The following is a 13,590-nucleotide window of genomic DNA, read 5'->3' on the forward strand; positions in this document are numbered from 1 at the left end:
ACTAAAAATAAAAAATTAGCCAGGTGTGGTGGCGAGTGCCTGTAGTCCCAGCTACTCAGGAGGCTGAGGCAGGATAATTGCTTGAACCTGGGAGGTGGATGTTGCAATGAGCTGAGATCATGCCACTGCACTCCAGCCTGGGCAATAGAGTGAGATTCCATCTCAAACAAACAAACAAAAAAACCCAACAGCTACCATCATAACCTAGATGGTGAGAACTAGAAGTTATCCTGCCGAGATCAGGATCCGGTCAGCCATGTCCTCTATCAGCACTCCATCTCAGCATTTTACTGAAAATGTGTATAGTATAATACAGGGGAGGAAAGTGTATACTGCTTGCGAAGGATAAAATAAAACTGCCATTTTTTGCAGATGACTGGATTGTCTATATAGTAAATCCAAAATGATCAACCTAAAAAATCTGAAACTAATAAGTAATTACAATAAGGGTACAGAGAACAAGATTTACAAAAGTAAATTGTTTCCAATACAGCAGGAATGAACAAGTCAAATTTGAAATTTTAAATGCCTTAACATTTAAATTATCACTTTTCAAAATGAAACACAGATAAACCTAACAAAATATATTCAAGATCATTTTTATAAAAACTATAATTCTGATGAAAAAATTCAATAACTATATACAATGTTATAGGTATTTTGAAAATATTTTTCTTCCAGTCTGAGCCTTGTCTTATTCAAATAAGAAGCATGTATTTCACAGAGTGTAATCTGTATTTCACAGAAGAAATATTCTCTTCTCACATACAAGAAAACTCAGTATTGTCAAGATGTCATTTCTCAGCTTCATCTGTAGATCAACACAATCCCAATCTAAACCCAAGGAAATTATGTTGTGGATTTTGAGAACACTTTCTAACATATGAAGAGAAAAAACCAAAACCCATACAATATTGAAAAATAACAGAGTAACAGGACTGTTATTACTCAACTTCAATACTTATTATAAATCTGTAGTAATCATGAGACATTGTATTGGCAAAATAATCCACAAATTGATCAAAGGAACAAATACAAATCTCAAAGATCTACAAAAATACAGTTAACTGATTTTTCACAAAGAATAAAAAGCAATACAATGGAGAAAAAATAGTCTTTTAACAAATGGTGCTGTAACAACTGGACATCCACATGCAAAAAAATTGAATCTAGGCATAGTTTTGCACTCCTCAAAAATTATTTCAAGGGCAGGCACGGTGGCTCATGCCTGTAATCCCAGCACTTTGGGAAGCCCAGGCAGGCAGATCACCTGAGGTCAGGAGTTGGAACCAGCCTGACCAACACGGTGAAACCCCGTCTCTACTAAAAACACAAAATTAGCTGGGCGTGGCGGTGCATGCCTGTAATCCCAGCTGCTAGGGAGGCTGAGGCAGGAGAACCGCTTGAACCCAGGAAGCAGAGGTTGAGGTGAGCCAAGATCGCACCATTACACTCCAGCCTGGGCAACAAGAGCAAAACTCCACCTCAAAAACAAAAATTATCTCAAAACGTATCATAGACCTAAATGTAAACACAAAACAATGAAACTAGAAGAAAACAGGAAAAAAATCTAGATGTTCTTAAATAGAGCAATAATATGCTATTCTTCATTGAAATTTAAAAACAAAAACTGTGAAAGGCATTGGTCTCATTCGAATAAGAAAAGGCACAGACTAGAAGAAAAACATTTTCAAAACACCTATCTGGAAAGAAATATTATCTAAGATATGTAACAAACACTTAAAATTCAGCAAAAAGAAATGAACATCTACCATGGATTACATACATTACATATATTACTTTTTAGAACCCCCAACAGAATGAAGACCTAACATACCCAAATTATACTTTCTGAACAGTCTTTCCGACTACAAAGGACAGGAAAAGCTAAAAGACTTTTTCGTATTCCTGGTCTACCTCACTAAAATGTCTTCCGCCGGGCCGGTGGCTCACGCCTGTAATCCCAGCACTTTGGGAGGCCAAGGCAGGCTGATCACCCGACGTCAGGAGATGGAGACCATCCTGGCTAACACAGTGAAGCCCTGTCTCTACTAAAAACACAAAAAATTAGTCGGGCGTGGTGGCACGTGCCTCTTGTCCCAGCTACTCGGAGGGGGAGGCTGAGGCAGGAGAATCGCTTAAACCCGAGAGGCGGAGGTTGCAGTGAGCTGAGATCGTGCCACTGCACTCCAGCCTGGAAGACAGAGCGAGACTCCGTCAATAAATAAATAAATAAATAAATAAATAAATAAATAGTAACAGAGCGAGACTCCATTCAATAAATAAATAAATAAAATGTAATATTCGAAGGGCGTTGTAGCCAGCTCTCCAGGTTGCTTGGATTATGAGGAATGCATGGCTTCCTTCCAGGGCAAAGAGTAGCATTGAAAAATAATATAATAGCTGTAACTCGGATTTTTTAAACATGGCTTCAATTTGACACGTCAGAATATTTGAGATTCTAAATCACTGTGCCAGACTGTTTTACATTAGCCCGAGATAATCAATTCTTCCTGAAAACCACTCTTTTCTCATTAAATTTTTTCTGAAGTTACTTTACTGATTTCAGGTAGAATTTTAAATTCTCCTTAAAAACAGAAACAAAAGGACTAACCGACAAAAACTAGTAAAAGCGTGCTCGGCTGGGAGCGGTAGCTCACGCCTGTAATCCCAGCACTTTGGGAGGCCGAGGCGGGCGAATCACGAGGTCAGGAGATCAAGACCATCCTGGTCAACAAGGTGAAACCGTCTCTACTAAAAACACAAAAATTAGCTAGGCATGGTGGCGCATGCTTGTAATCCCAGCGACTCCGGAGGCTGAGGCCGTCGAATCGCTTGAACCAGGGAGGCGGAGGTTGCAGTGAGCTGAGATCCCTCCACTGCACTCCAGCCTGGAGACAGGGCGAGACTCCATCGCAAAAAAAAAAAAAAAAAAAAAAAAAGTGCTGAAATGTACTGACATGATCACGGGTACCTCTAAATAATTAGACTCTACCAGTTTTAAGTAAATAAGAAAAAATAAATAAAACTTCAAAGGAGTCCCTACCTTTGGGGAAACCAGCCACGTTTACCCAATAGTCCCGACATACATACACACTGGTCCCCCCCACCAGCAGGGCAGTGTCTGGCGTCTAAGAGCGCGGGGCCTAGGTGGTCTGGGCAGGGTCCAGTGGGTTGCATGCCCGCACTGGGGGTCTCCAGCCCTGGGACCGAGCGGGCGCGGAGGAGTCGGAGTGTCGCGTGGCAGGACTCGCGGTGGCCCTTGCCGTCGGGGAGCGCCGTGGTTCCCGCTCTAGGAAGTTAGTCCCCGCTGCCCCCGGAGGGCTCTGCGGCCTCCTGGGAGGGATCCTGGCGGGGAGGAGGCGGAGCCAGGCGGCCCAGGAGCCCTAGGGTTGGCGGGGCTGGAGAATTCCGGGAGACCCAAACGGGCCACGCCAGCCCAAGTAAGGATCCGCCCTCCTCCTCCGCCGGATTCCGGGGCTGGGGGTCATTCGTCCCGCCGGTTCCCGAGCGGACGTGTCTGCCCGCGGGGAGTCTGAGGACCGGGACACCCGCCCTGCTGCGTGCTCAACCTGGCCGTGGCCTTGGTGGCGGCACCGCCTTGGAGCCCCTGAGCCAGGAGAAGCGAGGGTTACGGGGGTGGCGGCAGGCGGGGAACCTGACACTCCAGGCGCCTGGTTGGGGAAAAGGCTGCGAGTGCGTGCCACTGCCAGGTGAGTCCCGGGTTCTGCTGCCACTGCTCCAGAAGGTCACCTCTTGAGCGGGCACAGCAGTGTGTGTGGCGCCCGGAGCCGCAGGGCCACCACCCAAGTGTGAGAGGGGAGCCTGGCCCGTGGCATCCACAGACCCTGCCTCTAGGCCCCAGGTCCTGGCCAGATTCGCCAAAGCCAGAGGCTGGAATTTGAAGGCTGGATGAGCGGGTTCAACTGAAGTTCAGCCCCTGCCCAACAGTGGCCAGCATGACGCGGTGACACTCTCTAGTGCCACCACGGCCCCTACCCTACTCTCAAGCCGGGTGGGCTAAGGGATTTTTCTGCCCCATGGAGTGCATACCCAACGCCAGGCAGAGGTAAGGGTCATGTCTCAGGAGTGTGGGGCTGCCGGCAGTCAGGGTCCTGCGAGACCAGGAGGGTCTTCTAGGAGGGGCCCCGAAGCCAGGGAAGGAGACGGAGCTCCAGACCCACCTTGCAAAGACGCCGCAGTCTCCGAGGTGTGGCCCTGGCAACCCCTCGCCAAATCGCCAAGGGCTCCGGGGGCCATCTGCCCTGCACACGCGCTGCCAGACTCCTGGCTACCAACCAGAGAGGAGTGGCCTGGAGGAGGCTACCAAGGACCCACCCCCTGGGAACAAGCAACCTCCAGCCTGGGCAAGGGGGTAGTGACACCCCCATCCCCAGCCTGACAACCATGTGCAGGGAGGCCCTGGACTGGTGAGTGAAGGGGATTGGAGGAGGGCAGGTGGCCCAGCAGACCCCTGACTGATTTTAGGGTGAATAAGCTGGGAGTGGAGCCGCCTGGTTGGCGGAAGGGTGGAGCCTCTGGGCGGTGGTGGGGGTTGGGGATTGAAAGGAGTTGGAGGGCGATGTCTGCCGGGACCTTTAGGGCTCCAGGCTGCCAGATTCCTGGCCAGACTCTTGCTGTCCTCCTTGAACCTCAGTTTCCTCACCTGTCCAAGACCATGAATATGGCAGAGCCATTTGGCTGATGAGGTCAGATATTCCTGCTAAGGGTTTATTAGCCTGCCTGGTCTCTGGATTTTTTTCTTTCCTGACTTTGTTAAGAAACTTTGCTGCCCAGTGTCTACTTTTGGGGAGTGAGTTGGGGAGGCAGGAAGGCAGGAATCTCACCTTTTGCTTCAGAGTCCTTTCCGGGCCCCTCCTCCATTTAGGCTCAATTAAAGCACATAGCTGGCAACAAGTTTCCTATCCAAGCCAGCTGCAGAGCCCAAAACAAAATGGTTTTGTTTCCTGACAGCAGGGCCTCGTTTCACCCCAAAATCCAAACCCCTTTGGGTGGTCAGCTTCTGATAGCAGTCTGAATTTGATTCTTGTCCTCTGGGGATGGACCCAAGGCCCTTATGATGAAGCCTTTCTCCTCCTCCATCCAACCCCTGTGCCTCCCACAATGTGTTGGGGGTTCTTAACTGTAGTGACCTGGGACTGGAAACCAGGGTTCCCCAGCAGGGGATGTGCCCCTCCCAAGCAGGCTGGCCTGGCATAGCCTGATGGACATCAGACCTGGGGCAAGAGACCTAGGGAAGGGAGCATCTCTCACCCCCGACTTTCACATGCTGCAGCCATTTACTGGGGTATGGTAGCCTGTCCGGGCACCCTGGCCTTCAGGAAGATTTTTTTTTTTTTTTTTTTCTTCTTGAGATGAAGTCTTGCTCTGTTGCCCAGGCTGGAGTGCAGTGGCGTGATCTCGGCTTACTGCAAGCTCTGCCTTCTGGGTTCACACCATTCTCCGGCTTTAGCCTCCCGAGTAGCTGGGACTACGGGCGCCAGCCACCATACCCGGCTACTTTTTTGTATTTTTAGTAGAGACCGTATTAGCCAGAATGGTGTCGATCTCCTGACCACGTGATCCGCCCGCCTCAGCCTCCCAAAGTGCTGAGATTACAGGCGTGAGCCACTGCGCCCGGCCAGGAAGGGATTTTTATCTTGTGCCATGGTGGGAGAAACTGAAGCACAGGGCCAGTGAGTGACAGAATCACAAAGACTAAGTGGCTGGAAAATGCTCCCCAGGCTCAACAAGGCCCCCACAGGATTCAGTAGCCTTTGGGCTACAGCAGTGGCCTGTTCTTGGCATGTGGGATCCTGGTTGACATCAGCACCTTGTGGGGGTAAGGTGGGTTTTCTGGCAAAAAAAAGGGTGCTATGGGTTGGGTGTGGTGACTCACACCTGTAATCCCAGCACTTTGGGAGGCCAAGGCAGGTGGACATGAGATCAGGAGTTCGAGACCAGCCTAACCAACATGGTGAAACCCCGTCTCTACTAAAAATACAAAAATTAGCTGGGTGTGGTGGTGGGTGCCTGTAGTCCCAGCTACTCAGGAGGCTGAGGCAGGAGAATCGCTTGAACCTGGGAGGCGGAGTTTGCAGTGAGCCAAGTTCACGCCACTGCACTCCAGCCTGGGCAACAGAGCGAGACTCTGTCTCAAAAAAAAAAAAAGGAATAGGGCACTGTGAGGTAGAGAGATATCACCCCCCTTTCCCTGGCCTTGGGCACAGCAAGAGTTTTGTTCTCTGATGTATATGAGGACAAGTGTCTGTGGGGGTGGAGGTGGGTCCCCTCTTTTCTTGATCAAGAAAGAACCCATACTGGGGCTGCTTGGGGGATTACGGGCCAGGTGTGCCTGACAGCTGGGTGGAGCATCGGGGGGCTCAGCTGGCCTGTGCCCCGCTGCCACCTCTCCAGGAAGAGCCAGACCCTGCACTGTTAGTGCCCACTCATGCCCAGTCCCACACTGTCCTTCACCTGGCAGCCCCCTGCCTGACTCCCTCAACTCAGCCCCTATTCGGTCTCCCCAGAGACCCTGTGGGCCCTGGGATGGGATTTCAGGAGGCAGGAAACCTGCTACCAACCTCTGCCTGAAGTTGGGGTCCCTGGCCTCTGCCTGCACGTAGGGGACGGGGATGAGCCTGTCAAAGGTCAGGATCAGCTCTGTCAGGGGTCAGCACTCAGCCTCATGCAGAGCCCTACCCCGCTCCTCACTTTGCACTGGTGGAGGCTTCAATCATGGCTGGCTTCATTCCTTCCCAGATCCCAGGAGAGACGCACATTCTGAAAGAAGATCTGAATTTTCCAGCTCAGCTGAGCCCTCGGCCCCTGCCCTTGACCACACACTTGAGTTTTCTCACCCTGAGTCCCTGCTTGCCTCAGCCCACCTGGTTATTCTAGGCAGGTGATGGTGTTTCCACCCCATGTGTGCTTGGGCTGTGAAGGTCACCTTTCAGAAGGCACTGTCTGGCAGTGGGCAGCACTGTCACTGTTGCAGAGCTTATAGCCTGCAGTGAATGCCAAGAATGAGTTCTCAGACAATTCCAGCTGAGCGGGCCCAGGGCAGGGTTAGCTGGTCTGAGAGTCCGACTTAGCATCTATTTATCAAAAAGGCTTGTTAAACCACAAACATCCACTAGATGGCTTTTTTGAGGTGGCGTCGTGAGACACTTGTGACCTTGTAAAAGCACTTAAACCGCATTCTCAGGAGGCTGTTTTCAGCGTTCCTTGTCACACCACACACTCCACTCCCTGTCCTGTTTTCAAAGTCAAGGAGTTTCATTCCCATGCACAAATAACATACACACAGTGCCTCAGTATTTTTCTATGCCCTGACCTCAAATGCCTCGTACATAAGCTTGAATAAGTTGCCGTGTGCCCCCCCATATCTCCCCCTTCTTTAATTCTTAGAGCATGCTGGTCATCTAATGCAAGGCAAGCTTCTATTGTTCTTCTCTGGTCATGGATGGGTTGGATGGCAGCACAGAACCATCTGCAGATGCCTAGCAAACAGATACAAAAAAGAGTCAGTATAGTGGCTATCACTTAGATATGTATGTTTAACTTAGACAAGGCAGTTTTGGGGTTTAACTATTGAAAGCCTTCTTGTAATTGCTGAAGGGTACTTGTTTGTAATTGCTGTGACTATTCTTCAAGTGTTTCTTTAACTCACACTCAAGAGTAGAAATTTAAGAAGATAGGTGGTCCTGATAAGCTCTTTGCAGATGTGCTTTTACTCTCTCTTAAGCATATTGGGAGCTATTATGTGGCAGAGGCGTGACATAGATAGAATTTTATTGCCAGTCACAATGTAAATTTTGACAGGTAGTGAATGCCTGCTACCAATCCCTCAGCTATTTAACAGTGGCTTCAAGAGCCTCTCGGCGAGACAGAATAGTTTTATTAATGTTTACTTGTTGAAATTCATGGATTACATTATATACTATATGGTTCACCACTGAGGCTGTGTGAGTAGATTCCGTTAGAGAAACAGCTGCAGTAGCGGCAGTTGCTGATATAGTAATAGCTGAGACTAAAAAGGCAATTAAAGTGGCCAGAAATCTTTTTGTGTGTGTATGAGACAGTGTTTTTCTAAATAGCTGCAGGGTAGAATCTCTTTCTTAGCTCTGGGTTAAATTTACAGGCAGCCACAGTTTTGCACACCGTTTTAAGATCATGACATAGGTATATTTCACTGTGTAACGTTTTGATGAGACAAGCGTGTAGCATACTAACTACTGGAAGAGACTTTAATATTATAAAAGGATTGATTTTGCTTTATGTTAGGAACACTTTGCTTAAACAAAAGTATATAAGGGTGCGTAGTAGAAATTAAGACTGTGTCAGTAACATTGTTATGCAAAGAGAGCGTAGCGTTGCCACTTCTAGTAATATGCTCACTATGTGAAATAACTTGAATAAAAAAGGAAGTCTTAATCTCTGAATTTGGGTATGAACGGGGCTGAAAGTGTGTTTCTTTTTTAGTTGTAATATTGGTCTTGAAAGCCTATACTTTGACTAGGTAATAGAACTATCGGAGGGACTCTTAAATCTAATAGTCGGATTTCCAGACAGAAGATAACTATGGGGACTTTAACCAAGTAAGGGGCCATTATTAAACAGAGGCTCTTGGCGCAGCGCAGGCTGTCTGCATGGCGACTACTGGAAGGCCTCAAACTCATCTTGCCAGTCCTTACTCGGATGGCATTTAGGAAGATTAGGCACTTGTATAGCTTCATTAGAGATTTCAGTAAGATTAGGCCGGGCGCGGTGGCTCAAGCCTGTAATCCCAGCACTTTGGGAGGCCGAGGCAGGCGGATCACGAGGTCAGGATATCGAGACCATCCTGGCTAACACAGTGAAACTCCGTCTCTACTAAAAAATACAAAAAACTAGCCGGGCGAGGTGGCGGGCGCCTGTAGTCCCAGCTACTCGGGAGGCTGAGGCAGGAGAATGGCGTGAACCCGGGAGGCGGAGCTTGCAGTGAGCTGAGATCCGGCCACAGCACTCCAGCCTGGGCGACAGAGCGAGACTCCGTCTCAAAAAAAAAAAAAAAAAAAAAAGGGTAGGAGGAAAGGAGGGCAATGGCTTTTCTATAGGGGGAGGAAAAGGCTCTGGTCCGTCCTTACCTTCACTAGAAAAAATATCTTCCTTATGCCCTACAGAAGGGAATGAAGTAGAGAGAGGAGCACCTCCTTCCTGTTCTGGTTTGTTTTTCGTCACTAGAAAGAGTCTCTTCTTTACTCCCCATAGAAGGGAATGAAGCGGGAGAGAAATCTCTCCTTTTAAATCTTCTGAATTCCTTTCAGGTGGAGATAATGGGTGGTCTAACTCACCGTGATCTGGCAGATAAAGAGGATACAACGCAGAGCGTACTAGCGCCTAGGTGGTCAAAATAGTAACATTAGTAAAATGACTTTGCTCATATCCTCTTTTCAGGCAATGACTTACTTGCTCTTGTAACTTTAAATCTAAGGTTCTTTGATCAGGAAACTAAGGGCATTCTTGCTGAATTAAAAGCATAAGCTTATGTAGAGCTCCAGGCGCTACAGTGCACTGGATAGCCTCAAGTAGCTGTTGCACTGTTTTAAAAAATATTTTCTGCTCTTTGGTCATTTCTTGACTTATGATAAGTTAACTTTTGGTATTTTACATGTGGGTCCTGTAGTCCTGATGGGAGTCAGGACTGTCCTTTACTGGGATTCCTCAAAAATTGACGAGCTCTCCTCCTTCACACGTAACTTCAAGGCGGTCACATCGGGGGTACCACTTGCAGAGCTTATAGCTTGCAGTGAATGCAAAGAACGAGTTGTCAGACAATTCCAGCTGAGCGGGCTGGGTGAAGCAGCTCTTCTGAGAGAGTTGGCCCGAGCATCGGTCCGCCAAGTATTTATTGAAAAGGCTTGTTAAACCACAAACATCCACTAGATGGCTTTTTTGAGGTCGGGTCATGAGACAACTGTGGCCTTGTAAAAGCACTTAAACCGCATTCTCAGGAGGCTGTTTTCAGCGTTCCTTGTCACACCACACACTCCACTCCCTGTCCTGTTTTCAAAGTCAAGGAGTTTCATTCCCATGCACAAATAACATACACGCAGCGCCTCAGTATTTTTCTATGCCCCGACCTCAAATGCCTTGTACATAAGCTTGAACATGTTGCCATGTGCCCCCCACAACTGTGGTCTCTCAGTTTTGGAAAACAGCCTCTGCCACAGCCTCCTGGGCTCTCCATCACCCTGGGGGCCACCACCCACCCTAGGAGGGCAGCTTGGAGCTCTGGGAGGTACCTCTTCCCAGCTTCTGTCCACACTGCTTCCACCTGTGACACCTCTGTGTCCTCCTTTGAAAGATGGGTGTGTCTCTGCAGGTGGATGGCTGCAAGGTTACCATGGGGAGGGCCTCTCTCCCTCCTCTGTCCTGGGTCCCTGGTGCCTTTCCCCTGACAGCTGCTGGCCCAGCCTCCCCATGAAACCTCACAGAAAGGCAGCTCCCACTGCAGCCTCCAGGAAAAAAGAAAACCAGTCGGACTGTGGGGCCGGGGGTGGCAGCAGTCCTGGACACCAGGATGGGGAGGAGGCAAGGTCTCTAGAACTCCATCCTTATTAGGTGCCCACCAGGCCCTGGAACACTGCAGAGGGTGGCCTAGGATGTCATTTTCTATTTATTTATTTATTTGAGACGAAGTTTTGCTCTTGTTGCCTAGGCTGGAGTGCGATGGTGCAATCTCAGCTCACTGCAACCTCCGCCTCCCAGGTTCAAGTGATTCTCCTGCCTCAGCCTCCTGAGTAGCTGGGATTACAGGCATGTGCCACCACGCCTGGCTAATTTTTTGTATTTTTAGTAGAGACGGGGTTTCTCCATGTTCATCAGGCTGGTCTCAAACTCCCAACCCCAGGTGATCTGCCCACCTCGGCCTCCCAAAGTGCTGGGATTACAGGCATGAGCCACTGCACCTGGCCCTAGGATCTTATTTTCTAGTTGGCAGACACCACCCAGCTGCCTTCTAGTCTTGGCACTGTGGGCATCTGAGTTCCCCCTCCTGGTAAACTGCTCCCAAGGCCTGTCCTGGCTCCTCCACCCAGTTGGGGTGCCCGCTGGGTTCTGGACCATGCCCCTTCTGGACCTGCCTCAGTGTGCCTCCTTGGGAGGGTGGGGGCTCCCCTGGAGGATGCCCTCATGCCCTGAAGTTCCTCAGGCCAGGATGGAGCCCCTGAGGCTCTGGGCAGGAGCAGTAGCTTGGAGGAAGCAGACAGAGAGGGGAGGAGACACACAGCCCAGCCCTGAGAATGGCTGGGGGTTTGGGGACACTGTGGTGATGTTCCTGGGAGCCTTGTCCAGTTCAGGCAGGAGTCCTCAAAAGGCCAACAGTTTCCCTCCATAGAAAGGGAAATTGAGGCTGGAGTTAGAAGGAGCCTTTGAAAGGGGTCAGATCAGAAGGGCCTCTGTTTTCCATTTCTGTTGTGGCCTTCACGTGCCTGGGTCCCCCTGCTGGACTCAGCCTCGGTGGATGGACAAGAAGCTGCTAGCCATGCTGCCCACCCAACCTGTTCACTTCCACTGTCTGGCCACCAGTAATTCAGCTTTCTTCATTTCCTGGGTAAAGAGCCACAAGGAGGTCCACCGAGAGCATCACATCAGGGCATCAAAGTGGGCCTGGTGGCGGGGACATGACCTTTGGACCTAGGAGAAGGTGAGGGTGGGTCTAGGGTAGGGGCCTCTGCAGGGCAGGGCCTGTGATCCAGTCTTCTCACCTCAGCATTCACCCACAGTTGCAGCACCAGCTGTGAAACCTGGTCATGGATGGTGGAGAATAAGCTCCCTATGTGTTAGTCCATTCTCACACTGCTATGAAGAACTACCTGAGACTGGGCAATTTATGAAGAAAAGAGGTTAAGTCGACTCACAGTTCTGCAGGCTGTACAGGAAGCATGGCTGGGGAGGCTCAGGAAACTTCCAACCGTGGCAAAAGGTGAAGAGGAAGCCAGCATGTCCTACATGATTTGAGCAGGAAGAAGAGGGAACAAAGGAGAAGGTGCCACACACTTTTAAACAACCAGATCTCATGAGAACTTACTATCATTAGAACAGCAAGGTTGAAGTCTGACTCCATGATTCAATCACCAACCACCAGGCTCCTCCTCCAAACACCGGGGATTACAATTCAACATGAGATTTGGGTGGAGATACAGAACCAAACCATATCAGGCAGAATCCTGCAGCTGTACACACTGGACATGCTGAGTGAGAGCTGCAGTCAGGGTCAGGCAGCAGAGCGTCCTTACAGCTCTTGCGTGCCCCTGCACATTGCTGTCCTCACTGGCCCATTCTGCAGGCATGGCTGCTGGCCAACCAGACAGTGCTGCTAGGCAGTGAGGTGGAGCTCCACTGCAAGGTGTGCAGTGACTTAGCATGTGGAGGCAAATGGCAGGAAGGTGGGCACTGAGGGCAATCCCTACCTCACCATGATCAAGGTGGATGCCACCGCCGGCTGGATGCAAGGGGTGGGCAGACTTGGGGGGCTCCGATTCACTGAAATCTACCGCCATTATTGAAGTTTTAGAGGAACTCGTGAAAGATAATTTTACAGCACCAGCCAGGAGACAAAATTCTCTGCAGTGAGTAGTTCTGGATATGAACTTGCTGCTGGTTTATGGCATCTTCTATGAACCAAAGTCTGAAATTAGATGAAGTTCCTTCTAAAGTGAGAATATACGTGTCAGTCAAAACCAGTGAGAATCACTTTTTTTTTTTTTCCTGAGGCAAAGTCTCGCTCTGTCGCCCAGGCTGAAGTACAGTGGCGCGATCTCAGCTCACTGCAACCTCTGCCTCAGGGGTTTAAGCGATTCCAGTGAGAATCACTTCTGTGACTTTTGTCTTTCTTTTAAAAACATTTTTACTCCCACTGCAAGTTTGTAGTCTCTGACTTCACACACTGAGTAAAGAACTCCTTGGGGAGCTTATCGTCAATCTCACATACATAACAAACATAACATTATCTTAATGTTACCAGAAAGGGGTCCCAATCCGTACCCCAAGAGATGGTTCTTGCACCTCACACACACAAAAAAAATTCAGGATGAGTCCATACAGTGAAGTAAAAGCAAGTTTATTAGAGAAGTAAAAAAACAAAAACAAAAAAAAAATGGCTACTCCATAGGCAGAGCAGTGGTATAGCCTGCTTGACTAAGTATACCTGTGTTTTTTTTATTATATGCTAAACAAGGAGTGAATTATTCATGAGTTTTCCAAGAAAGGGGCAGGGACTTACCAGAACTGAGACTTCTTCCCGTTTTTAGACCATATATGGTAACTTTTTTTTTTTTTTGAGACGGAGTTTCACTTTTATTGCCCAGGCTGGAATGCAATGGCACGATCTCGGCTCACTGCAACCTCCGCCTCCCAGGTTCAAGCAATTCTCCTGCCTCAGCCTCCCGAGTAGCTGGGATTACAGGCATGTGCCACCACGCCCAGCTAATTTTGTATTATTAATAGAGATGGGGTTTCTCCATGTTGGTCAGGCTAGTCTCGAACTCCTGACCTCAGGTGATCTGCCTGCCTCAGCCTCCCAAAGTGCTAGGATTACAGGCATGA

General features: G+C 49.1%; 1 protein-coding gene across 1 annotated transcript in view; it reads left to right on the plus strand.

Annotated features, from left to right (window-relative positions):
- Positions 1-13,590, plus strand: part of LOC105489724 (uncharacterized) — a 51,697-nt gene that overhangs the window by 1,843 nt on the left and 36,264 nt on the right. The window contains exons 2-4 of the mRNA XM_071086187.1: positions 3,164-3,299; positions 3,439-3,713; positions 7,411-7,525. Of these exons, the coding sequence (XP_070942288.1) occupies positions 3,164-3,299; positions 3,439-3,713; positions 7,411-7,525 (526 nt within the window). The remainder of the gene's footprint in view (positions 1-3,163; positions 3,300-3,438; positions 3,714-7,410; positions 7,526-13,590) is intronic.

The sequence above is a fragment of the Macaca nemestrina genome, chromosome 20, assembly GCF_043159975.1.
Source record: "Macaca nemestrina isolate mMacNem1 chromosome 20, mMacNem.hap1, whole genome shotgun sequence".
NCBI classification, from domain to species: domain Eukaryota; kingdom Metazoa; phylum Chordata; class Mammalia; order Primates; family Cercopithecidae; genus Macaca; species Macaca nemestrina.